We start from the raw sequence: 27,956 nt of genomic DNA, 5'->3' as shown, positions 1-27,956 counted from the left end.
CCTCAGTTATTCTCTCATTGTAGTTTCACATGTTCTCCACCAGCTGTGTCTGATACTCTGGAATGAAGACAGGAAGAAAAGACTTTGTTCACGTTAGTTTATTCATCATGTGAAGCGTCACTTTGTTCACACATCCCATCAGTAAAGTCTGTTAAAGGATTCCATGATCTCATGTTCACCATCAGCTGGTTTGACCAGAATCTCAACCATGAGAAAGAGAATAATGAATGATCTCCTTATTGATTATGATCAGGATGATTACACTTCTAGAATACCTCAGAACAACAACTACATATGGTCTGCCAACACACATCAATGTGATTCTAGATCTCTTTACAAAGAGAACAGAGTGTCTACAGGATAAAGGAGGTCTTTGTCTCTTCAGAGCCATGCAGTGGAAGAGACACAACAACATACAAATACATCACTACGAATATTCATCACACATTTAGAGCTCAGAGGAGTTTACATCTTCATGTAGAGAAACATCATCATCATCATCATGAGCAGTGAAACAGACACAGGACGGAGCGCCACCTGAAGACACTCAAACATTTACAACTCACGAGACGACGTCAAAGTACCGCCCACAACGTTTGAGTGACAGCTGATCTCTGTGCAGTGAAGACATGACGCAACAATCAGCGACAAACACAGAGACTAAATGAGTTTAAGAGTTGAAACCAAGCGGGAACCTCCGGTGCTGAGCAGTGAAGCCGATGCAGAAGTGCCAACAAACTGCAGTTCCTCTAACGGCCACTAGAGGCTCCAATAGAGAGTCAATCCCCACAGACCTCCATGTTAAAACTGTACAGCAGAAATAAACATGTTTACAGCCTGGTACAAAAAAAACAACAACTGGAATAACGTTACCAGACAGCGCCATTCGAGTTTTGTTCTAATTAGCAGTCTGACAATTTAACCCTCAGTCCCTTTAAATGACTTCTGTCTATCTGAGTTTACACAACTCAGCAGTGTCTCCAACACAATGAAGCCAAAGTCCAGCATAGAGAGGCTCAGTGAATGTGGTCTGGACTCTGTGGAGGAGAGTCATGGTTTCAGAGACGCTGTAGAAGGACAGAATACCTGCACTGTGATCCAGGTACACTCCTACTTTGGAGGACAGAGGACCTGAGACGGGAGTTTGAACACTGTTGTACCAAAATGTATAACTGTAATTGTAACAATATAACATCCAAGATTTGTCATTGAGTCCAAATTCACATTCACCCCCCCCTGCTCTCCTGATACTCTTGTATGCGACTGCCACATCAACTCCTTCCCCTCTCCACTCCACCTCCCAGTAACAACGTCCAGTCAGACTCTCTCTGCTCAGGACCTGATTATATACAGTGAATCTGTCTGGGTGACTAGGATAAGACTGTTGTTGTCCTATGAATGTTGCTTTTCTGTTCTCCTTAGATAATAACAGCTCTGTGTATGCTGTGTTTGGATCCAGTGCGATTTCTCGTGAATACTGTAAGAATCCAGCTCTGGTCTTGGGCTCTGGTTGTGGCAGTAAATCATCCACTTCAGTCACTGTCTGTGAGACGTTTGTCCATTTGTCTCTCAGGACTTCCTGTAGTTTATCTCTGACTTCTGACACAGCCGCCGTCATGTCCTCAAAGTAGCTCAGAGGACGGATATTGATGCTGGATGTAGACTCACTGAGCGGTGACAGTGAGGGGTAGTTGTGTAGAAACTGGTTGTGATCCTCTGTGTGTGACAGCAGCTTCAGCTCAGCGTCTCTCCTCTTCAGCTCAGTGATCTCCTGCTCCAGCTTCTCCTGAAGCTCTTTGACTCGACTCACTTCACTCTTCTGCTGGGATCTGACCTGCTGCTTCACATCACAGCTTCTTTTCTCCATGAGACGGATCAGCTCGGTGAAGATCTTCTCACTGTCCTCCACTGCTTTATCAGCAGAGCGATTGACAGCCTCCACCTCCTGTTGGAGCAGCTTCACATCTTTCTCTCTGTCCTGGATCCTCTGCTGGATGCTGAGTCGACTCACCTCCAGCTCTCTCTGCCTCTCGGTCCTTTCTGCTGCAGCTGAGACGGTGTCGTGGCCTTTATGTTCATCCACAGAGCAGAGATAACAGATACACTGCTGATCAGTACGACAGAACATCTTCATCACCTCGTCGTGACGAGAGCAGATGTTCTCCTGGAGCTTCTTGGAGGGCTCCACCAGCTTGTGTTTCTTTAATGGAGCCACATCATAATGAGGCTGGAGGTGTTTCTCACAGTAAGAGACCAGACACACCAGACAGGACTTGAAGGCTTTCAGTTTCCTCCCAGTGCAGAAATCACAGGCCACATCTTCAGGTCCAGCATAGCAGTGATCAGCAGGAGCAGCTTGGAGTCCAGTCTTCTTCAGTTCCTCCACTAAATCTGATATGATGGTGTTTTTCATCAGGACAGGCCTCGGTGTGAAGGTCCGCCTACACTGAGGGCAGCTGTAGATCTTCTTCTCATCCTCTCCATCCCAGAAGCCTTTAATACAGTTCATGCAGTAGCTGTGTCCACAGGAAGTAGTCACCGGATCCTTCAGTAGATCCAGACAGATCGAACAAGAGAACCTTTCGTGGTCCACCTGAACTCCTTGCTGCGCCATTTCACCTCTCAGAGACGACGACTGTCTGAGTCTCACTTCCTGAGAAGTGAAACTAGTTTGAGCTCTGATCTAAACAACATGTGCACTGAATGCAGCCTGTCAGCTCTCACTGCACCACCATGTCGGTTACACCCAGCTTCAAAACTGTAGATCTGAAGGGGAGGGAACGAGGAAATAAGAGGACAGAGTGCAGCTGTTGTGTTTGAGAGGAGGAAGAGGAGGGAGGGGTTATCAGACTATGGTTCATTCCAGGAAGAGGAGCGGTATGAGAGAGATAATCCAGCCCCTCCACCTCCCCCTCGGTGGTGGAGTGAACTCTGTCTGTAGTCTCACTAACAGCTCAATGAAGCTCCTGCTTTAAGGTGGAGGGGAGAAATACAGCAGCAAGCTTTGGGACAAACGTCCTATAAATAAATAAATAAATAAATATCAGAATCAGAAATACTTTATTGACCCCCGGGGAGGAAGATTGAGTTCATTTTGCTCCCACTGTAGAATATAAATAAATATACATAAAAATAGAGAAATCATAAGAAAATATAAATAAGAAATATGTATAACAGTGCAAATAATAATGCTGAAAAATAAGATCTATGCAAAAAATATAAATGCATAAATAGTGTAAATAAAGAAGAATATTAGTTTAAATGTACTGTATAATTAAATGCAGTGTTAACACCAGATTATTGCACAGCTGAATAATTGTACTGTTAACTCTGTGTTGCACCGTTGAAGATATAATAAATCATAGCTGCTGATAGGGGTAAAACAATTGTTGTATATTTAAGTATAAATATACAACACTGTACAATCAAATGAACACGTCTACTGCTTTCTAGACGGGACATTTGATCCTGAATATAATCTGTTATTTATTATTAACATCTGTATGACAATAAAGTAGAATAAATGAAATGTGTGTCTCAGTTTGAGCAGTTTACAGTAAATGTTTGTTCCTTAACGGCGTTGCACGTGGTCAGTAAGATCGGCTGGTTTAAGTCGGCGTCGATGCAGACTCGCTGTTGGAGGGTTTATAACCCACTTCTACTCCCCGCTAACTGGTTTGGGACGGCACTTGATGTGGTGGACGCTCATTTTTTCTCAGTTAAAGACGGATCACTTCAGCTTTTAGGAGGTAAACTCTTCTTCTTAAACTTCACTAGTGTGAAAGACGGAATGTTACGGAAGCACAACAGCCCGAAATCTCTAAACTGACCGGTGCATGTAAAACAATGTTTTTGCCAGTAGTGTCTAAGTTGCTTGTCAGATCATAGACTGAATATAAAGATGGAGGACGCGTCTCCTCTTCCTCCCACTGTAGAGAAGTGAAGCCTCAATATCCCGGATACGGGAGCCGCCATCTCCAGATTTTGACGTCATTTGGAGCCAGAGTCTGAGCAGTAGTGACAAAGAACGTATATATCGTTAAGAAGTGAAAGTCAATTGTTTGTTCTGTTGCAAAGTCAGCGCCCGGCAGCAGAGCTACGCCTCCGCCATTTTGGACTGAAAGCGACTACCGGACGCCAGTGAAACGTCCGCCTACAAAGAGCCGTACAAAAGTAAAACTAAATTATTTCAATTCTTTTGTCATATATTTAATGTCTACCGAAATTTACTGTGTCGAACAATAACAATATTATAAATATTCATACTATTATAACTATTTACTTATTTATATATTAAACTTTTAGCCCGGTTGCTGGGTTCCATAAATAGAAGTCAAATATAAATATTATACATGTTCAGGAACAGATAATGTGTCTGCTGGCGACATCTAGTGGACAAAACAAAACAAATAAACATTTAAATAAGATATTTCACTTTAACACCTTCTGAAGACACAAATTATCATCTTCATTCAAATTTATTTTACGTACATACAAACAGAAATACATATCAAAATACTATTAAAAAATTATGAAGATAATAAATAAATAAGTGACATTCAGGACAAAAGCCAAACGGAATAACTGTTCAACTCCATGAGTTTTTATGACTTAATGCTGCAAAATGTTTCTGAAGTATAAAGAAAGTTCATTTTCTCTCTTTTCAAATGAAGCTGGAGAAAGTTTTAAGGATCCAACGTAATGAGATTCAACACTTTCAGTTCAGGCGTGGAGGTAAACTAAGAGAAGGGCCCGGCTTGGATGCGTATTAAGAGAAGGGCCCGGCGTGGAGGTAAACTAAGAGAAAAGCCCGGCGTGGAGGTAAACTAAGAGAAGGGCCCAGCGTGGAGGTAAACTAAGAGAAAGGCACGGCGTGGAGGAGAACTAAGAGAAAGGCCCGGTGTGGAGGTAAACTAAGCGAAGGGCCCGGTAGCGGACTCGGGGACGTTGGTGGCGTGCATGTCACGTGTCATGTTGGACTTCTCTTTGACATTTTTTTCATGATATTTTTCAACATACTATACTATGACTTTTTTTCATTAAATTTTTTTGACATACTATACTATGACTTTTTTTGTGATATTTTTCGACATACTATACTATGACTTTTTTTGTGATATTTTTCGACATACTATACTATGACTTTTTTTCATTCAATTTTTTTGACATACTATACTATGACTTTTTTTTCATTCAATTTTTTGACATACTATACTATGACTTTTTTTTCATTCAATTTTTTGACATACTATACTATGACTTTTTTCATGAAATTATTTGATATACTATACTATGACTTTTTCCAGACATATCTTTATTTTTTTCCAAGTCGTAAATTTTATTATTTATTATTCTATTCTATTTTATTGTTATTTTATTAATCAAATTTTATTTAAGTTGTATAATTTTATTGTTAATTTTATTCTATTTTATTGTCATTTTATGAATTACTTATTTTATTTAGGTTGTATCATTTTATTCTGTTTCATTGTTATTTTATTAATAACTTATTCTATTTAAGTTGTATAATTGTATTCTATTTTATTGTTATTTTATTAATCTAATATTTTAAAGTTGTATGATTTTATTGTTCATTTTATTATAATTGTATTCTATTTAATTGTTATTTTTAATAATCTAATTTTATTTAGGTTGTATAATTTTATTTTGTTTTATTGTTATTTTATTAATAACTTATTCTATTTAAGTTGTATAATTGTATTCTATTTTATTGTTATTTTATTAATCTAATTTAATTTAAGTTGTATAATTTTATTGTTCATTTTATTATAATTCTATTCCATTTAATTGTTATTTTATTAATCTAATTTATTTTAAATTGTATAATTTCATTCTGTTTTATTATTATTTTATTAATCTAATTCTATTTACATTGTATACTTTTATTGTTAATTTCATTCTATTGTATTGTCATTTTATTAATTACTTATTTTATTTAGGTTGTATAATTCTATTCCTTTTTATTGTTATTTTATTAATGACTTATTCTATTTAAGTTGGATAATTGTATTCTATTTAATTGTTATTTTATTAATCTAATTTTATTTAAGTTGTATAATTTCATTCTGTTTTATTATTATTTTATTAATCTAATTATATGTAAGTTGTATAATTGTATTGTATTTTATTGTTATTTTATTAATTACATATTTGATTAAAGTTGTATGATTTTATTCTATTTTAATCATTATTATTTGTATTTAAGTTGTGTGATTTTATTCTATTTGATTGTATTTCAATGTATTTAAAATGTAAGATATATGTATTATTTTATTAATCACTTATTTTATTTACGTTATATAATTTTTGTCTATTTTACTGTTATTTTATTAATCTCTTATTTTATTGAATTCAATTTGTATTATTTTATTCTATCTTATTACTTACTTATTTTATTTAAGCTGTATAATTTTATTCTGTTTTATTGTTATTTTATTAATGACTTATTTTTTATTGAATTTAAGTTGTATTATTTTATTCTATTTTATTAATTACTTATTTTATTTTATTTAAGTTGTAAAATTGTTTTTATATTTTATTTTGTATTAATTACTTAGTTTATTTATGTTGTATAATTCTGTTCTATTCTATTTTATTGTTATTTTATTAATCACTTATTTTATTGTATTTAAGTTGTAAAATTGTTTTCTATTATTTTTTTATTAATTACTTATTTTATTTAAGTTATATGATTTTATTCTATTTTATTGTCATTTTATTATTTACTTATTTCTATTATCTCAGCCATGTGAAAGAGAATAATGAATGATCTCTTTATTGATTATGATCAGGATGATTACACTTCTAGAATACCTCAGAACAACAACTACATATGGTCTGCCAACACACATCAATGTGATTCTAGATCTCTTTACAAAGAGAACAGAGTATCTACAGGATAAAGGAGGTCTTTGTCTCTTCAGAGCCATGCAGTGGAAGAGACACAACAACATACAAATACATCACTACGAATATTCATCACACATTTAGAGCTCAGAGGAGTTTACATCTTCATGTAGAGAAACATCATCATCATCATCATGAGCAGTGAAACAGACACAGGACGGAGCGCCACCTGAAGACACTCAAACATTTACAAATCATGAGACGACGTCAAAGTACCGCCCACAACGTTTGATTGACAGCTGATCTCTGTGCAGTGAAGACATGACGCAACAATCAGCGACAAACACAGAGACTAAATGAGATTAAGAGTTAAAACCAAGCAGGAACCTCCGGTGCTGAGCAGTGAAGCCGATGCAGAAGTGCCAACAAACTGCAGTTCCTCTAACGGCCACTAGAGGCTCTAAAAGAGAGTCAATCCCCACAGACCTCCATGTTAAAACTGTACAGCAGAAATAAACATGTTTACAGCCTGGTACAAAAAAAACAACAACTGGAATAACATTACCGGACAGCGCCATTCGAGTCTTGTTCTAATTAGCAGTCTGACAATTTAACCCTCTGTCCCTTTAAATGACTTCTGTCTATCTGAGTTTACACAACTCAGCAGTGTCTCCATCATAATAATAAGGCCCAAGTCCAGCATAGAGAGGCTCAGTGAATGTGGTCTGGACTCTGCGGAGGAGAGTCATGGTTTCAGAGATGTTGTAGAAGGACAGAATACCTGCACTGTGATCCAGGTACACTCCTATTCTGGAGGACGGAGGACCTGAGACGGAAGTTTGAACACTGTTGTAATGAATTGTAAAACCGATATTGTTGTACGAAAATGTATAACTGTTATTGTTACTATATAACATCCAAGATTTGTCATTGGATCCAAATCCACATTCATTCTCCCCTGCTCTGCTAATACTCTTGTATGCGACTGCTACATGAACTCCTCTCCCTCTCCACTCCACCTCCCAGTAACAACGTCCAGTCAGACTCTCTCTACTCAGGATCTGACGCATATAAGTGAATCTGTCTGGGTGACTAGGATAAGACTGATCTTCACTCTTTGCTGTTGCTTTTCTGTTCCCCTCAGATAATAACAGCTTTGTGTGTGCTGTGTTTGGATCCAGTGTGATTTCTCGTGAATACTGTAAGAATCCAGCTCTGGTCTTGGGCTCTGGTTGTGGCAGTAAAACATCCACATTAGACACTGTCCATGAGACGTTTGTCCATTTGTCTCTCAGAACGTCCTGTAGTTTATCTCTGACTTCTGACACAGCCGCCGTCACGTCCTCAAAGTAGCTCAGAGGACGGATATTGATGCTGGATGTAGACTCGCTGAGCGGTGACAGTGAGGGGTAGTTGAGTAGAAACTGGTTGTGATCCTCTGTGTGTGACAGCAGCTTCAGCTCAGCGTCTCTCCTCTTCAGCTCAGTGATCTCCTGCTCCAGCTTCTCCTGAAGCTCTTTGACTCGACTCACTTCACTTTTCTGCTGGGATCTGACCTGCTGCTTCACATCACAGCTTCTTTTCTCCATGAGACGGATCAGCTCGGTGAAGATCTTCTCACTGTCCTCCACTGCTTTATCAGCAGAACGATTGACAGCCTCCACCTCCTGTTGGAGCAGCTTCACATCTTTCTCTCTGTCCTGGATCCTCTGCTGGATGTTGAGTCGACTCACCTCCAGCTCTCTCTGCCTCTCGGTCCTTTCTGCTGAGACGGTGTAGTGGCCTTTATGTTCATCCATTAAGCAGAGATAACAGATACACTGCTGATCAGTACAACAGAAAATCTTCATCACCTCGTCGTGACGAGAGCAGATGTTCTCCTGGAGCTTCTTGGAGGGCTCCACCAGCTTGTGTTTCTTTAATGGAGCCACATCATAATGAGGCTGGAGGTGTTTCTCACAGTAAGAGACCAGACACACCAGACAGAACTTGAAGGCTTTCAGTTTCCTCCCAGTGCAGAAATCACAGGCTACATCTTCAGGTCCAGCATAGCAGTGATCAGCAGGAGCAGCTTGGAGTCCAGTCTTCTTCAGTTCCTCCACTAAATCTGATATTATGGTGTTTTTCATCAGGACAGGCCTCGGTGTGAAGGTCTGCCTACACTGAGGGCAGCTGTAGATCTTCTTCTCATCCTCTCCATCCCAGAAGCCTTTAATACAGTTCATGCAGTAGCTGTGTCCACAGGAAGTAGTCACCGGATCCTTCAGTAGATCCAGACAGATCGAACAAGAGAACCTTTTGTGGTCCAGCTGATTTTCTTGCTGCGCCATTTCACCTCTCAGAGACGATGACTGTCTGAGTCTCACTTCCTGAGAAGTGAAACTAGTTTGAGCTCTGATCTAAACAACATGTGCACTGAATGCAGCCTGTCAGCTCTCACTGCACCACCATGTCGGTTACACCCAGCTTCAAAACTGTAGATCTGAAGGGGAGGGAACGAGGGAATAAGAGGACAGAGTGCAGCTGTTGTGTTTGAGAGGAGGAAGAGGAGGGAGGGGGTTATCAGACTCTGTTTCATTCCAGGAAGAGGAGCGGTATGAGAGAGATAATCCAGCCCCTCCACCCTCCCCCTCGGTGGTGGAGTGAACTCTGTCTGTAGTCTCACTAACAGCTCAATGAAGCTCCTGCTTTAAGGTGGAGGGGAGAAATACAGCAGCAAGCTTTGGGACAAACGTCCTATAAATAAATAAATAAATATCAGCATCAGAAATACTTTATTGACCCCCGGGGAGGAAGATTGAGTTGATTTTGCTCCCACTGTAGAATATAAATAAATATACATAAAAATAGAGAAATCATAAGAAAATATAAATAAGAAATATGTATAACAGTGCAAATAATAATGCTGAAAAATAAGATCTATGCAAAAAATATAAATGCATAAATAGTGTAAATAAAGAAGAATATTAGTTTAAATGTACTGTATAATTAAATGCAGTGTTAACACCAGATTATTGCACAGCTGAATAATTGTACTGTTAACTCTGTGTTGCACCGTTGAAGATATAATAAATTATAGCTGCTGATAGGGGTAAAACAATTGTTGTATATTTAAGTATAAATATACAACACTGTACAATCAAATGAACACGTCTACTGCTTTCTAGACGGGACATTTGATCCTGAATATAATCTGTTATTTATTATTAACATCTGTATGACAATAAAGTAGAATAAATGAAATGTGTGTCTCAGTTTGAGCAGTTTACAGTAAATGTTTGTTCCTTAACGGCGTTGCACGTGGTCAGTAAGATCGGCTGGTTTAAGTCGCTGTCGATGCAGACTCGCTGTTGGAGGGTTTATAACCCACTTCCACTCCCCGCTAACTGGTTTGGGACGGCACTTGATGTGGTGGACGCTCATTTTTTCTCAGTTAAAGACGGATCACTTCAGCTTTTAGGAGGTAAACTCTTCTTCTTAAACTTCACTAGTGTGAAAGACGGAATGTTACGGAAGCACAACAGCCCGAAATCTCTAAACTGACCGGTGCATGTAAAACAATGTTTTTGCCAGTAGTGTCTAAGTTGCTTGTCAGATCATAGACTGAATATAAAGATGGAGGACGCGTCTCCTCTTCCTCCCACTGTACAGAAGTGAAGCCTCAATATCCCGGATACGGGAGCCGCCATCTCCAGATTTTGACGTCATTTGGAGCCAGAGTCTGAGCAGTAGTGACAAAGAACGTATATATCGTTAAGAAGTGAAAGTCAATTGTTTGTTCTGTTGCAAAGTCAGCCCCCGGCAGCAGAGCTACGCCTCCGCCATTTTGGACTGAAAGCGACTACCGGACGCCAGTGAAACGTCCGCCTACAAAGAGCCGTACAAAAGTAAAACTAAATTATTTAAACTCTATTGTCATATATTTAATGTGTACCGAAATTTACTGTGTCGAACAATAACAATATTATAAATATTCATACTATTATAACTATTTACTTATTTATATATTAAACTTTTAGCCCGGCTGCTGGGTTCCATAAATGGAAGTCAAATATAAATATTATACATGTTCAGGAACAGATAATGTGTCTGCTGGCGACATCTAGTGGACAAAACAAAACAAATAAACATTTAAATAAGATATTTCATTTTAACACCTTCTGAAGACACAAATTATCATCTTCATTCAAATGTATTTTATGTACATACAAACAAAAAAACATATCAAAATACTATTAAAACATGATGAAGATAATAAATAAATAAGTGACATTCAGGACAAAAGCCAAATGGATTAACTGTTCAACTCCATGAGTTTTTATGACTTAATGCTGCAAAATGTTTCTGAATTATAAAGAAAGTTCATTTTCTCTCTTTTCAAATGAAGCTCGAGAAAGTTTTAAGGATCCAACGTTATGAGATTCAACACTTTCAGTTCAGGCGTGGAGGTAAACTAAGAGAAAGTCCCGGCTTGGATGTGAACTAAGAGAAGGGCCCAGCGTGGAGGTGAACTAAGAGAAGGGCCTGGTGTGGAGGTAAACTAAGAGAAGGGCCCAGCGTTGAGTTGAACTAAGAGAAGGTCCCGGCTTGGAGGCAAACTAAGAGAAGGGCCCAGCGTGGAGGTAAACTAAGAGAAAGGCCCGGTGTGGAGGTGAACTAAGAAGGGCCCGGTGTGGAGGTGAACTAAGAGAAAGGTCCGGCATGGAGGTAAACTAAGAGAAGGGCCCAGCGTGGCGGTAAACTAAGAGAAAGGCCCGGTGTGGAGGTAAACTAAGAAGGGCCCGGTGTGGAGGTGAACAAAGAGAAAGGCCCGGCGTGGAGGTAAACTAAGAGAAATGTCCGGCGTGGAGGTAAACTAAGAGAAAGGCCTGGAGTGGAGGTAAACTAAGAGAAGGGCCAGGCGTGGAGCTGAACTAGGAGAAGGGCCTGGCTTGGAGGTAAACTAAGAGAAGGGCCCAGCGGGGAGGTAAACTAAGAGAAGGGCCAGGCGTGGAGCTGAACTAGGAGAAGGGCCTGGCTTGGAGGTAAACTAAGAGAAGGGCCCAGCGGGGAGGTAAACTAAGAGAGGGGCTCGGCGTGGAGGCAAACTAAGCGAAGGGCCCGGCGGCGGGCTCGGGGATGTTGGTGGTGTGCATGTCGCGTGTCATGTTGGACTTCTCTTTGAGTTTGGCCTGTAACAGCGTGTGCTCCACGACGCCGATCCTCACGTCCATCTGAAGGTTCTCCTGCTTCAACTTGGTCAAACCCTGCTTGATCTTCACCAGCGGAGCTGAAGGACGAATGCAGACGGACAGTCAGAACCAAACAGAACACAGACAGTTCATTCATATCTTCAAGCTAAACCTGTTAAAACAGAGATTCAGTCATCAGCATCACCTCCATCAGACATGCTGCTGCCTTTCTCCTCCATCTCCTGCTTCACCTTCTCCAGCTCCTCACTGATCTGAAACACAGAAACAGAAAAGCGCGAGTTGGACCGCCGGTATCATCTGTGTTCATTCGCTCTAGACGCGCCGGACAGGAGGAGGAGCTCGTCTCCATAGATACCGACAACATTTCCTCCATCAACCATGGAAGAAATAACCACTGTTGCTGCTTTGTACATGTTGGTGAAGTTACAGATATGTCAGAAAACCAAGCGCCATCGTGTCTGGATTCATAACATCACCCGGCGGCGAGCTGTATTCACATACAGTGTTATTACACTGACTGTATCTAGCAAGCCACACGGTATGAACTGCGGTATGAAACCAAAATAAACAGATTGTGCTTTCATTAGGGATGCACCGATACCACTGTTTTTCAGACCGAGTACAAGTACTTACATTTGGGTACTCGCCGATACCGAGTACCGATACGAGTACTTCTCTGAGCCTAAAGACCCTCGTTAACAGCCAGCTGGAGGGTGTGAGCGACACACATATATTTATTATTTTATTAATCACTTATTTTATTTACGTTGTATAATTTTAGTCTATTTTACTGTTATTTTATTAATCATTTATTTTATTGAATTTAATTTGTATTATTTTATTCTATCTTATTACTTACTTATTTTATTTAAGTTGTATAATTTGATTCTGTTTTATTGTTATTTTATTAATGACTTATTTTTTATTGAATTTAAGTTGTATTATTTTATTCTACTTTATTAATTAATTATTTTATTTTATTTAAGTTGTAAAATTGTTTTCATATTTATTTTTTATTAATCCCTTTTTTTATTTAAGTTGTATAATTCTATTCTATTTTATTATTTTATTAATCACTTATTTTATTGTATTTAAGTTGTAAAATTGTTTTCTATTATTTTTGTTATGAATTACTTATTTTATTTAAGTTGTATGATTTTATTCTATTTTATTGTCATTTTATTATTTACTTTATTTTATTGTATTTAAATTGTAAAATTGTTTTCTATATTATTTTTTATTAATTACTTGACCAATTGAATTCTGACTGTTTCTCCAGTTTCTGAAGTCTGCGTAATAAATCCTCTCTATTGACTCAGAGCACAAAGAAAATGTTGTCTGTAAAGAAACAGCAACGAGTGATAGAAAACTCTGCTCGTTTGTGTGTGACGAAGCTGTTTTAGTGAGGAAAGCTGAAAGGACAGAGACCGACTGACAAACGCTCTCCTGCTCTGAACATGAACTCTGGACTTTGTGGTGTTTCAGGAGGCCTCAGTTATTCTCTCATTGTAGTTTCACATGTTCTCCACCGGCTGTGTCTGATACTCTGGAATGAAGACAGGAAGAAAAGACTTTGTTCACGTTAGTTTATTCATCATGTGAAGCGTCACTTTGTTCACACATCCCATCAGTAAAGTCTGTTAAAGGATTCAACGATCTCATGTTCACCATCAGCTGGTTTGACCAGAATCTCAGCCATGAGAAAGAGAACAATGAATGATCTCCTTATTGATTATGATCAGGATGATTACACTTCTAGAATACCTCAGAACAACAACAACATGTGGTCTGCCAACACACATCAATGTGATTCTAGATCTCTTTACAAAGAGAACAGAGTGTCTACAGGATAAAGGAGGTCTTTGTCTCTTCAGAGCCATGCAGTGGAAGAGACACAACAACATACAAATACATCACTACGAATATTCATCACACATTTAGAGCTCAGAGGAGTTTACATCTTCATGTAGAGAAACATCATCATCATCATGAGCAGTGAAACAGACACAGGACGGAGCGCCACCTGAAGACACTCAAACATTTACAACTCACGAGATGACGTCAAAGTACCGCCCACAACGTTTGAGTGACAGCTGATCTCTGTGCAGTGAAGACATGACGCAACAATCAGCGACAAACACAGAGACTAAATGAGTTTAAGAGTTGAAACCAAGCGGGAACCTCCGGTGCTGAGCAGTGAAGCTGATGCAGAAGTGCCAACAAACTGCAGTTCCTCTAACGGCCACTAGAGGCTCCAATAGAGAGTCAATCCCCACAGACCTCCATGTTAAAACTGTACAGCAGAAATAAACATGTTTACAGCCTGGTACAAAAAAAACAACAACTGGAATAACATTACCAGACAGCGCCATTCGAGTTTTGTTCTAATTAGCAGTCTGACAATTTAACCCTCTTCCCTTTAAATGACTTCTGTCTATCTGAGTTTACACAACTCAGCAGTGGTTACAGCATCAAAAATAGAATGAAACCTAAGTCCAGCATAGAGAGGCTCAGTGAATGTGGTCTGGACTCTGTGGAGGAGAGTCATGGTTTCAGAGACGCTGTAGAAGGACAGAATACCTGCACTGTGATCCAGGTACACTCCTACTTTGTCGTACCAAGGACCTGAGACGGGAGTTTGAACACTGTTGTACCAAAATGAATAACTGTTAATTTCACAATATAACGCCCAAGATTTGTCACTGAGTCCAAATATACATTCATCCTCCCTCCCTGCTCTGCTGATACTCTTGTATGCGACTGCTACATAAACTCCATCTCCTCTCCACTCCACCTCCCAGTAACAACGTCCAGTCAGACTCTCTCTACTCAGGACCTGATACCAACCAGTGAATCTGTCTGGGTGTCTAGAATAAGACTGATGTTCTCTCATGAATGTTGCTTTTCTGTTCCCCTCAGATAATAACAGATGTGTGTTTGCTGTGTTTGGATCCAGTGTGATTTCTCGTGAATACTGTAAGAATTCAGCTCTGGTCTTGGGCTCTGGTTGTGGCAGTAAAACATCCACTTCAGTCACTGTCTGTGAGACGTTTGTCCATTTCTCTCTCAGAACGTTCTGTAGTTTGTCTCTGACTTCTGACACAGCCGCCGTCACGTCCTCAAAGTAGCTCAGAGGACGGATATTGATGCTGGATGTAGACTCGCTGAGCGGTGACAGTGAGGGGTAGTTGTGTAGAAACTGGCTGTGATCCTCTGTGTGTGACAGCAGCTTCAGCTCAGCGTCTCTCCTCTTCAGCTCAGTGATCTCCTGCTCCAGCTTCTCCTGAAGCTCTTTGACTCGACTCACTTCACTTTTCTGCTGGGATCTGACCTGCTGCTTCACATCACAGTTTCTTTTCTCCATGAGACGGATCAGCTCGGTGAAGATCTTCTCACTGTCCTCCACTGCTTTATCAGCAGAGGGATTGACAGCCTCCACCTCCTGTTGGAGCAGCTTCACATCTTTCTCTCTGTCCTGGATCCTCTGCTGGATGTTGAGTCGACTCACCTCCAGCTCTCTCTGCCTCTCGGTCCTTTCTGCTGCAGCTGAGACGGTGTCGTGGCCTTTATGTTCATCCACAGAGCAGAGATAACAGATACACTGCTGATCAGTACGACAGAAAATCTTCATCACCTCGTCGTGACGAGAGCAGATGTTCTCCTGGAGCTTCTTGGAGGGCTCCACCAGCTTGTGTTTCTTTAATGGAGCCACATCATAATGAGGCTGGAGGTGTTTCTCACAGTAAGAGACCAGACACACCAGACAGGACTTGAAGGCTTTCAGTTTCCTCCCAGTGCAGAAATCACAGGCCACATCTTCAGGTCCAGCATAGCAGTGATCAGCAGGAGCAGCTTGGAGTCCAGTCTTCTTCAGTTCCTCCACTAAATCTGATATTATGGTGTTTTTCATCAGGACAGGCCTCGGTGTGAAGGCCTGCCTACACTGAGGGCAGCTGTAGAGCTTCTTCTCATCCTCTCCATCCCAGAAGCCTTTAATACAGTTCATGCAGTAGCTGTGTCCACAGGAAGTAGTCACCGGATCCTTCAGTAGATCCTGACAGATGGAACAAGAGAACCTTTTGTGGTCCAGCTGATTTTCTTGCTGCGCCATTTCACCTCTCAGTAGAGACGATGACTGTCTCAGTCTCACTTCCTGAGAAGTGAAACTAGTTTGAGCTCTGATCTAAACAACATGTGCACTGAATGCAGCCTGTCAGCTCTCACTGCACCACCATGTCGGTTACACCCAGCTTCAAAACTGTAGATCTGAAGGGGAGGGAACGAGGAAATAAGAGGACAGAGTGCAGCTGTTGTGTTTGAGAGGAGGAAGAGGAGGGAGGGGTTATCAGACTATGGTTCATTCCAGGAAGAGGAGCGGTATGAGAGAGATAATCCAGCCCCTCCACCTCCCCCTCGGTGGTGGAGTGAACTCTGTCTGTAGTCTCACTAACAGCTCAATGAAGCTCCTGCTTTAAGGTGGAGGGGAGAAATACAGCAGCAAGCTTTGGGACAAACGTCCTATAAATAAATAAATAAATATCAGAATCAGAAATACTTTATTGACCCCCGGGGAGGAAGATTGAGTTCATTTTGCTCCCACTGTAGAATATAAATAAATATACATAAAAATAGAGAAATCATAAGAAAATATAAATAAGAAATATGTATCAGTGCAAATAATAATGCTGAAAAATAAGATCTACGCAAAAAATATAAATGCATAAATAGTGTAAATAAATAAGAATATTAGTTTGAATGTACTATATAATTAAATGCAGTGTTAACACCAGATTATTGCACGGCTGAATAATTGTACTGTTAACTCTGTGTTGCACCTTTGAAGATATAATAAATTATAGCTGTTGCAACATCAGCGCCCGGCAGCAGAGCTACGCCTCCGCCATTTTGGACTGAAAGCGACTACCGGACGCCAGTGAAACGTCCGCCTACAAAGAGCCGTACAAAAGTAAAACTAAATTATTTCAATTCTTTTGTCATATATTTAATGTCTACCGAAATTTACTGTGTTGAACAATAACAATATTATAAATATTCATACTATTATAACTATTTACTTATTTATATATTAAACTTTTAGCCCGGCTGCTGGGTTCCATAAATAGAAGTCAAATATAAATATTATACATGTTCAGGAACAGATAATGTGTCTGCTGGCGACATCTAGTGGACAAAACAAAACAAATAAACATTTAAATAAGATATTTCACTTTAACACCTTCTGAAGACACAAATTATCATCTGCATTAAAATTTATTTTATGTACATACAAACAAAAAAACATCAAAATACTATTAAAAAATGATGAAGATAATAAATAAATAAGTGACATTCAGGACAAAAGCCAAACGGAATAACTGTTCAACTCCATGAGTTTTTATGACTTAATGCTGCAAAATGTTTCTGAAGTATAAAGAAAGTTCATTTTCTCTCTTTTCAAATGAAGCTCGAGAAAGTTTTAAGGATCCAACGTAATGAGATTCAACACTTTCAGTTCAGGCATGGAGGTAAACTAAGAGAAGGTCCCGGCTTGGATTCGTACTAAGAGAAGGGCCCAGCGTGGAGGTGAACTAAGAGAAGGGCTCAGCGTGGAGGTAAACTAAGAGAAGGGCCCGGCTTGGAGGAGAACTAAGAGAAGGGCCCAGCGTGGAGGAGAACTAAGAGAAGGGCCCAGCGTGGAGGTGAACTAAGAGAAGGGCCCAGCGTGGAGGAGAGCTAAGAGAAGGGCCCAGCGTGGAGGTGAACTAAGAGAAGGGCCCGGCGTGGAGGTGAACTAAGAGAAAGGCCCAGCGTGGAGGTAAACTAAGAGAAGGGCCCAGCGTGGAGGTAAACTAAGAGAAAGGCCCGGCGTGGAGGAGAACTAAGAAGGGCCCGACGTGGAGGAGAACTAAGAGAAGGGCCCGGCGTGGAGGTAAACTAAGCGAAAGGCCCGGCGTGGAAGTGAACTAAGAGAAGGGCCCGGTGTGGAGGTGAACTAAGAGAAGGGCCCGGTGTGGAGGTGAACTAAGGGAAGGGCCCGGCGTGGAGGTAATCTAAGGGAAGGGCCCGGCGTGGAGGTAAACTAAGCGAAGGGCCCGGCGGCGGGCTCGGGGATGTTGGTGGCGTGCATGTCGCGTGTCATGTTGGACTTCTCTTTGAGTTTGGCCTGCAGCAGCGTGTGCTCCACGACGCCGATCCTCACGTCCATCTGAAGGTTCTCCTGCTTCAACTTGGTCAAACCCTGCTTGATCTTCACCAGCGGAGCTGAAGGACGAATGCAGACGGACGGTCAGAACCAAACAGAACACAGACAGTTCATTCATATCTTCAAGCTAAACCTGTTAAAACAGAGATTCAGTCATCAGCATCACCTCCATCAGACATGCTGCTGCCTTTCTCCTCCATCTCCTGCTTCACCTTCTCCAACTCCTCACTGATCTGAAACACAGAAACAGAAAAGCGCGAGTTGGACCGCCGGTATCATCTGTGTTCATTCGCTCTAGACGCGCCGGACAGGAGGAGGAGCTCGTCTCCATAGATACCGACAACATTTCCTCCATCAACCATGGAAGAAATAACCACTGTTGCTGCTTTGTACATGTTGGTGAAGTCACAGATATGTCAGAAAACCAAACGCCATCGTGTCTGGGTTCATAACATCACCCGGCGGCGAGCTGTATTCACATACAGTGTCATTACACTGACTGTATCTAGCAAGCCACACGGTATGAACTGCGGTATGAAACCAAAATAAACAGATTGTGCTTTCATTAGGGATGCACCGATACCACTGATTTCAGACCGAGTACAAGTACTTATATTTGGGTACTCTCCGATATGAGTACCGATACGAGTACTTCTCTGTGTCTAAAGAGCCTCGTTAACAGCCAGCTGGAGGGTGTGAGCGACACACGGCAGGCTGGGGAGTCACGCATACGAGGCGGTGCGCCGCCACCGGCTCTAGGTCGGCTTGGAAAGGCTCGGGGCGAAGGTGCTTCCTGGGGCCGTGGACAAAGTGCTCGCTGCGCCCTCTCTCCCCGCCGGGGAGGAACGGGGGCCCCTGCTCCCTGTGCGGACTGTCAACCGTGTCGTCCCCCCAGGGCGGGGATCGGCCCACGTAAAATGCGCCAGGGGTCTGCGGCGATGTCGGCAACCCAGCCGACCCGTCTTGAAACACGGACCAAGGAGTCTAACGCACGCACGAGTCAGAGGGTGCAAGCCAAACCCCGTGGCGCAATGAAAGTGAGGGCCGGCGCGCACCGGCTGAGGTGGGATCCCAGGCGCACCACCGGCCCGTCACGCTGCCGTAAAGTGGTATCGGTGTCGTTGTATCGGATCCGTTTTGGGAGTACGAGTACATGAGCACAGTATCGGACCCGATACCCGATACTGGTATCGGTGCATCCCTAGTATTTAATATCAATAAACAGATCAAATGATGCTGAAATAACTACATGATGATGCTGATCAGTAAAATGTCTGAATCAAGCTTTGTCAGGTCTGTTACCATGACGACAAGCAGACAACTTTTATAATGCTTGTTTTCTGAATGGAGTCTGGATGGATCAGTGCCAGGCTAAGCAGCTGCTCCATCAACACTCAACATGACGTCATCTAGAGACGTTGTTGTCTCTACCAGAGACAGTCTGTGGTCTCTGCTCTCTGGACAGAGATGATGGACTATCGTAGCTCTGGGTGACCACAGACACACACAACATTTATTTATCCTCCATTTCTGACTCAACGACATCAGGACGTCAGTGAGGACAGGAGGACGATCTCAACTCTCCCTCGAATGACGCATCTATTTGCCTTTTTGCATTGAAAAGTTTGCTTCGCTCCTGGATGTGAACACACCGTAAACACATTTACTACACTAAGTAGAGTACTCAAGTACAAATTCGAGGTACTTGTACTTCAGGAAGTTCAGCTGTCAGCTGAGAACAGATGAGAAGGTGTAAAATGAGAGGAAACCCAAAGACAGAGAGTCTGAAGCGTCTTCTGTTCAAACTCTAAAGGTGTTTCTCCACATGGACTCGACTGTAGAGTGATGTGAGAAGGTGTGATGCGTTCACTGACCTCAGCCAGGACTCTGGTCCTCTCAGTGACTCCTCCACTGGCCTGCTGGTAGCGCTCCTTTGCCTGGTGGACAACACAGGTTTGTTACCAGGTTTCTGCTTCTTTTCCTTAAACATCTAATTATTATTTATATATGTCCAACAGTTTGACCACATGTGAGAGAGCTGACAGCCACAGTGGAAATTGATTTTTCTCCCCTTCCTAAAACCTCCAGTCCATGAGCTGGAGGTCCTCTCTCTGTACCTCCATACCTCTGGATGTTGGGGGCAGTTTTGGTGTTTACCTGGCTGAGTTTGGCCTGAGCGCTGCGGTACTCCTGGATCAGATGCTCCAGCTGGTTGTTGATGTATTTCTCTCTGCTGCTCACCTTCTCCAGAGTCTTACCGATGTCCTCCTGCAGTTTGTCCAGGTAGCTCTGCGGAGACACGAGAGGACGCAGCAAGAACGCCGTGAAGACACACGACTGGATTGTTATAAAGCGTGTTTTCAGTGTCTGCTGAGGAGGACCCTGCTGTCCTTTTCACTTTCAGTCCCTGAACTTCTTTCTAGGTGAACATTTCTGCCGTATTCCACAAGACAAAAGTGGATTATGTCCTGGAAGAGACTGAAGAAATGATTCTTTCTGGTTAGTAATTGTGATGGAATTTTCCATCAATTCCTCTCTTATTGGTAGAAAGGTCAGAGTGTTTGTCAGAGTGTCCCTCTGTTGACATTCTTGGGTTGGAGTCCTGTCTAGAGGAGCCACCGTTATCTGTACAGCTGTGCCTGTAGTGGAGACCGTAGAGCCAGTCGCTAGGGCAACCAGGGTCAGAGATGCCAGAGGAACGAAGTAAGTCATAACATGATAAGGGGTAAGACACTGAGCACCGGGGAGGAAGGACAGAGTTGTGAGGCCTTCATGCAGAGAGCATCTATTGTGGAGACCTGACAATTCTCCTTGATCAAGCTTCAATAAACCTTCTTTTGTAAGACATCATCAGCTCCGGACCTCTTCCTTCCAAAGATAACTTGTGTATCAATTATTCCATCACAGTTGAAAATAAGAAACAGCAGGTGGAGCCAGACACACACAGACTGACATCAGAATTACTACTGAACCAGGTCAGTGAACGCACCTTGGCCTCTTGGAGCGAGGACTTGATCCCGTCTCTGTGTTGATGCATCTGGTCCACGTGGATCCTCCAGTCCTGCAGACCAGAGACCAGTAAAACAACAAGTCAAACAGCAGCAACACAACAAGAGAGCATGCTGGGAAACTACTACCACCACAATCTGCACAGAGACGCCTGGCTGCTGCTTTTTATCCTCACTAGTCTCAGCTTCCCCCTCACTTGCGCTCAGAGGTGAGTTTGTACCTTGTTGTCCGTCCTGATGGTGACCTTGAGCTGCGGCAGGACTCTCTCCACCTCCAGGTTCCACTCTGCTGCATCAACCGACGACTCCAGAATCTCGTCCGGTTTGGAGGACGGTTCTGCTTCCTGTCAGAGAACAAAACAAACACCACCACTTGTTGCACAACTCAAGTTCACAGGGAGTCTTTGAATGCATCATATTTCCAGGTGAACTCACCGTGTGAGTGGTTCGTAACTTCAGGGCCTCCAGGTCCATGACGTTCTCCTCCTCATCATCAGGCTCCTCCTGAGATTAAACACATGTTAATGACCTTCACTCAGCAGCTTTCACAACGACGTTCCAACAAGCTTCAAACAAAACACAGGCAGCGAATACGTTATCACATTTATTATCTTTATATTAGAGCCGTCAATCCATTCAAATATTTAATCGGTATTAATCATACATTTTTTTATCTGTTCAAAATGTTCCTTAAAGGGAGATTAGTCAAGTATTTAATCCTCTTATCGACATGGGAGTGGTCAAATATGCTGCTTTATGCAAATGTATGTATATATTTATTATTGGAAATCAATTAACAACACAAAACAATGACAGATATTGTCCAGAAACCCTCACAGGTACTAATGTATAATGCATATGTATATGTAGTATATGTACTTACCTATGTATAATACAATATATAAATATAACAAATAAATAAATATAATAAATTAATGAATAAATATAAAAAATGGAAAATCAAAACTACATATAAAAAATAAGAATGGAAAATAAAAAATAGACAAATAAATGTAAAAAAAAAAAAAAAATGAAAATGGAATTGATAAAAAAATAAATAAAGAGATAGATAAATAAATAAATATAAAAAATGGAAATCAACAACAAACAACACAAAACAATGACAGATATTGACCAGAAACCCTCACAGGTACTGCATTTAGCATAAAACAATATGCTCAAATCATGTTATCAAATCAAAAGTTATGACTTTATTCTCGTAATATTAAAAGTAAAGTTATGTCTGTGAAGTCTGTAAGGTGACTTTATGAGAAAAAAAGTCGTAATTTACGAGAATAAAGTCGGAATATTAAGAGAATAAATAACACGTAAAATTACTACATTATATTCTGACTCTATTCTCTAAATCTCAGATTTATTTTTTCCTTAAAGTGTCCCTAATACTCCGTTGTACCGTCGTACCATAGACCTACAACAATGATGAATAAAAATGAAAATGTAAACAAAAAACAGTTTCAGTTCATTTCCACTGATTGTTTTATAAATCCACAGGGAGCCACCGGAGAGGAGCTAAAGAGCCACATGTGGCTCCGGAGCCGCAGGTCGCTGACCCCTGCTGTACCAGGAAAAGATTCATCACTTGACATGACGGTCTGAGTCTCACTGCACCCTAAAATATGCAGGATGTGCACCAAACTGGCAACCACTTGTTGTGAAGTGAATGCAATGGAACGGAGAAGGGAGACATCTAGTGGCTGAATGTTATGGATGTTATGGATGTTATGGATGTTATAGATGTCATCGATGTTATCAATAGCACCTTTAATAATAAAACAGGCAAAATAACTTTGGATTTAAACAGGTAAAAGTTTGTAAGTAACAAACAAATATTAAGGATGAAGAGTACCACGTATACAGATAAATAAAGCTGGGACACCTACCATCATCTCCTCCTCTACTTTGCTGAGTGTGAGCTCTGCGTCGTCCTCCATCACAGACTCTTCTTCTGGGGTTTCTGTCGGGTAGTTTGGTCTGGAGGGAAGAAAAAGGACAGGAAGTCAAAAGACTACGGTTGTCAATCGATTAAAATAGTTAATCGTGATTAATCACAATTAATCACAATATAAAACAATATGCTCACATCATAACATGTCAAACTGCAGCCCAACAGGCAACAACAGCTGTCAGTGTGTCAGTGTGCTGACTTGACTCGGACTTGCCCCAAACTGTAAACAATAGTAGTAAAGTAGGAAAGAATAAAACCAAACGAGAGCTGAAGAGAAAGACAGGAAAGATGTGAGTTGTTGTAGAGAGGTGAGTAGAGGAGAGATGTTGGAGTACCTCCTGAAGGAGAACCCCCTCCTCCTCAGAGCCTCTTCAGCCAGTCGGTCCAACACCAAGCAGACGTATTCGCCTGAACCGGACTTCAGTTTGGAGGGCGGGAAGTCCACCTTAACACCCTGACAGAGAAGACACAAAGATGATGAGTCAAACGAGTCGCCGACACTCTGGCATCTCTGAGTTCTGACTCTATAACAGCAGCCGAACGATGAGGAGGAGTCGAGCCGAGTTTGAGGTCAGCATCAAAAGCCCTCTGGAATATTTCATCCATCGTTACATATTTCATTCATCTGTTTTATTCACCGTTCATCTGTCAAGCTGCAGAGCGTCTGCAAGTATCATCAAGGATAAATGGGAGACTTTTGAACTTCTTAAGACCTTTTTATTCTGAGTTGCAAGAAGCAGACACTCACAATCATGCAAGAGAAAACCAACTGTTAGCTGTCAGAAGGTCTGTGTGACTGCGTTGGTATTTGTTTTTTTGGAATATGAGGTCACTAAATGTACACGGTTGTCTGCCTATGAAGACTTTTGAAAACACTTTCATGCCAGTCAGGATGACAGTAAAACTACACACCACCTATCACAAGAGAAGTCGTCTGATTTGTTCCTGAAATCACAACATTTGTACTATTAGTGATGCACCGATACCGATACCAGCATCGGGTCTGAAGAAATGCAAAAGTAGATAAATAAATAAAAAGAAATGCAAAAATAAATACAGACGTTTACAAATGTATAAAAATAAATACATGAATAAATAAAAGAGAAATGACACAGAAGAGTAAATGAATAAGGGAATTAATACACAGATAAATAAATAAAGAAGCAAATTAAAACATAAATATCAATTTTTATCATCATTTTATGAATTAATTAATGACTACATTTATTTTTTTTACATTATTTTTGCTACATTTTACAAAAAAAATAAATAACCATGATGGAATGACATGGGTGGTGAGAAGATGGGAGTGATAATGATGATCCATTCAACTCTATACATTGTGCACTTGTAGGAAAAGTCTAACAAAATACAACTGCTTTGTGAACTGAATCAGGGTTCGTGGAAATCCTCCATCAATAATAGTAAGTCTGGGGCGCACTAAGGACAGTCCGCCCCAGTGACACAGGAAGCACCTTCACCCCGAGCCTTTCCAAGCCGACCTAGAGCCGGTGGCGGCGCATCGCCACGTATGCGAGACTCCCCAGCCTGCCGTGTGTCGCTCACACCCTCCAGCTGGCTGTTAACGAGGGTCTTCTGGCTCAGAGAAGTACTCGTATCGGTACTCGGTATCGGAGAGTACCCAAATGGAAGTACTTGTACTCGGTCTGAAACAAAGTGGTATCTGTGCATCCCTAGTTTGTACCACCTCCAACTCTCCAACAACGAGATCTTAACGGAGTCACAACACAGATCTGAACGCCACTTACAAATGCCCTGAGCTCCGCCAGGATGTTGGACACGGTGGCGTTGGGTTCGTCGTACTCCTGAGGCTCGGTAAACGGCCTCCCCGCCTCGTTGATGAGCCACGCCGCGATGATGGTGAACATGTAGAACTGCTCGCCCGGGTTGAGCGCCAGATATGGACTTGAGACAAAGTAATGTCTGATGGGGGGGAAACAGAGAGGAGATCAGAAGGAGGAGACTCCTCCTGTGAGGTATGGAGGACGGAACCTTATTATAATTATTATCAGATGACTGATGGTCTATATATTGCACCAGTTCAACTCAAAGGAACACTATTGTTGAGATAAGTTTTTCTCTACGTTCATACCGACAGTACCGTATTTCAGATTTGATATTGTATATACATAGCTATATCTATCTATCTACCTACCTGTCTGTCTACCTGTCTATCTATCTACCTGTCTATCTATCTACCTGTCTGTCTGTCTACCTGTCTATCTATCTACCTGTCTATCTATCTACCTGTCTGTCTGTCTACCTACCTGTCTCTCTATCTACCTGTCTACCTACCTGTCTATCTATCCATCTATCACCACAGTTGTAACTGGGACATTGTGGCAGTCATGTTACCTCATTAGGTAACATCTGCTAGTGATCATTTCTGGTGAAATAACAGTGAAATTAAACATTTAAACAGGTTGAACTAGTTGGGAACATTTGGATCAGACGTTACTAAACAAAGCTTTAGCTTTAACTCGTCATTTCCATCCAGGTGTTACTGTGACGTTATTCCTCACCTGGACAAATTTTTCATGTTGTGTTTAGTCAGAACTTCCTCCTCATAGTTCAGCACCTTCAACTTCTCCAGCAAACCCTCCATCACTACGAACACGTGGTGAGCTGCTCCGGGACCGCGCTCCTCTTCATCTCCTCTTCCTCTGCCCTCATCCGCCATCATCTCTTTATTCCACCAGCTGACACTCAGACTACCAACACAAATAACACCAGATCACTCACACTACTAACACAAATAACACCAGAACACTCACACTACCAACACAAATAACACCAGATCACTCAGACTACTAACCTTTAAACACCAGATCACTCACACTACTAACACAAATAACACCAGATCACTCAGACTACTAACCTTTAAACACCAGATCACTCACACTACTAACACAAATAACACCAGATCACTCACACTACTAACCTTTAAACACCAGATCACTCACACTACTAACCTTTAAACACCAGATCACTCACACTACTAACACAAATAACACCAGATCACTCACACTACTAACCTTTAAACACCAGATCACTCACACTACTAACACAAATAACACCAGATCACTCACACTACTAACCTTTAAACACCAGATCACTCACACTACTAACACAAATAACACCAGATCACTCACACTACTAACCTTTAAACACCAGATCACTCAGACTACTAACCTTTAAACACCAGAACACTCACACTACTAACCTTTAAACACCAGAACACTCAGACTACTAACCTTTAAACACCAGATCACTCACACTACTAACCTTTAAACACCAGAACACTCAGACTACTAACCTTTAAACACCAGATCAGATCAGGTCTTTGGACTCAGTTGAGTCCAGTAGCATGTAGCTAGCTAGCCCGCTAGCTGTGGGTCTGGATTGTTTGTCTCTCTGTTGTCAGGCAACCGAGAGCAGCAAGGAAAGGAGGCTGGTTCACGGGCGGATATTAGGGTGAGGAGTGGTGGGTTGTCACGCATGCGCAGTGTAACTGAAGCTGCGTTTTGATTGGCTCAATTTCGGCGACGGCAGACCAGATTTTACTGCGCATGTGTGGTACCCCGAAAGCTATGACGTATTGATGACGCGTGGCCTAGCCTCCTTCTATAGGCCGTGCCGAGAGCTAAAGCTAGCTGACTAGGTAGCTAGCGTTAGCTGGCTAGTGAGGCTATGTTACTAACGTCAACGGCGGTTCATCCATTTAAATGATCTCACAGGTCAGACACGGAACATGCGACAACACAGCAGCACTCAACTCATCCAACGTGACTAGCTGCTAACAGAGTTAACAATGTGCTAGCACTGTGCTAGCGCTGTGCTAGCACTGTGCTGTGCTAGCACTGTGCTGTGCTAGCACTGTAAGTCGATAGTTTCCGGTTTGACTCCGGAATAAAACGTTTTCCGGTGGTTGTCAAACTTTCAAAATAAAAGCTCGTCGACGATATAACATTTTTAAAAAGGGTGAAAGATGATAAATAGGGACATTATTCTATATGTAAGCATCTATAGCTGTTTAAAACCCCATCCAAAGAAGATGTTCATTAATCAGCCTAATCAGTGTCAGAGGGCAGAACAACACAATAATCAATATATTTATCAATCAATTAACTGTTGTGATGAAGACAAACTAAGATATATAAGAACAGTTTTAAGGTATTTGCACTCAATTATTTCCATTGTATGCTATTTTATACTTGAGTTCCACCACATTAAAGAAGGATATATTAACAACAGATACTTGTTAGATTTGACCTGAAACATCATTCATGATCACAGATTGACTGAATGTGAAGTGGTTGAAATTAGCTACCACTCAAACAGCTTACAACTTTAAATCCTGCTCACATGTTAAAATAACCAAATAATACAATACAAAAGAATCTAACCCTGATGACTACTTTTACTTTCATACTTTGGTCCATTTAGATGATATTGATTATGTCCTTTTACTTGTAATAGAGGATTAGTTAATTAATTATATCAATATAATTCAATGTGTATTTTTTTAACATGTTTTTTTTTGTATTTTCTATTCATTTTTCTTTATCATTTCAATCATCTTATATTTTAATATTTTTATTTACTCATTGTTAAAATAATAATAATAATAATAATTAAGCAGTTAAAGTACATTTGATAGAAGGATAAGTTATTTATCAGTAATATATAATTACCACATT

General features: G+C 41.1%; 4 protein-coding genes across 4 annotated transcripts in view; 1 reads left to right on the top strand and 3 right to left on the bottom strand.

Moving 5' to 3' along the window:
• Window positions 1-27,956, top strand: part of LOC119499314 — an 843,332-nt gene that overhangs the window by 541,439 nt on the left and 273,937 nt on the right. The gene's annotated exons all lie outside the window — the stretch shown is intronic.
• LOC119498458 (E3 ubiquitin/ISG15 ligase TRIM25-like) lies at window positions 83-2,880 on the bottom strand. Its single transcript, XM_037787422.1, has one exon. The coding sequence runs from the start codon at window positions 2,612-2,614 to the stop codon at window positions 950-952; it is 1,665 nt and encodes a 554-aa protein (XP_037643350.1). The 5' UTR covers window positions 2,615-2,880; the 3' UTR covers window positions 83-949.
• Window positions 6,770-16,442, bottom strand: LOC119498452 (tripartite motif-containing protein 16-like). Its single transcript, XM_037787417.1, has 2 exons — window positions 14,498-16,442; window positions 6,770-7,512 (listed from the first exon to the last, which is right to left on the bottom strand). Exons 1-2 carry the CDS (start codon window positions 16,168-16,170, stop codon window positions 7,509-7,511), a joined length of 1,677 nt encoding a protein of 558 aa, XP_037643345.1. The 5' UTR covers window positions 16,171-16,442; the 3' UTR covers window positions 6,770-7,508.
• ift57 (intraflagellar transport 57 homolog (Chlamydomonas)) lies at window positions 17,049-26,444 on the bottom strand. The gene is made up of 11 exons (XM_037787438.1): window positions 25,779-26,444; window positions 25,005-25,179; window positions 23,571-23,689; window positions 23,171-23,261; window positions 21,705-21,773; window positions 21,491-21,613; window positions 21,251-21,322; window positions 20,419-20,550; window positions 20,136-20,198; window positions 18,428-18,494; window positions 17,049-18,320 (listed from the first exon to the last, which is right to left on the bottom strand). Exons 1-11 carry the CDS (start codon window positions 25,937-25,939, stop codon window positions 18,139-18,141), a joined length of 1,254 nt encoding a protein of 417 aa, XP_037643366.1. The 5' UTR covers window positions 25,940-26,444; the 3' UTR covers window positions 17,049-18,138.

Source organism: Sebastes umbrosus, chromosome 12 (assembly GCF_015220745.1).
Source record: "Sebastes umbrosus isolate fSebUmb1 chromosome 12, fSebUmb1.pri, whole genome shotgun sequence".
Lineage (NCBI taxonomy): Eukaryota > Metazoa > Chordata > Actinopteri > Perciformes > Sebastidae > Sebastes > Sebastes umbrosus.
This window is presented reverse-complemented; position numbering and strand designations above follow the sequence as displayed.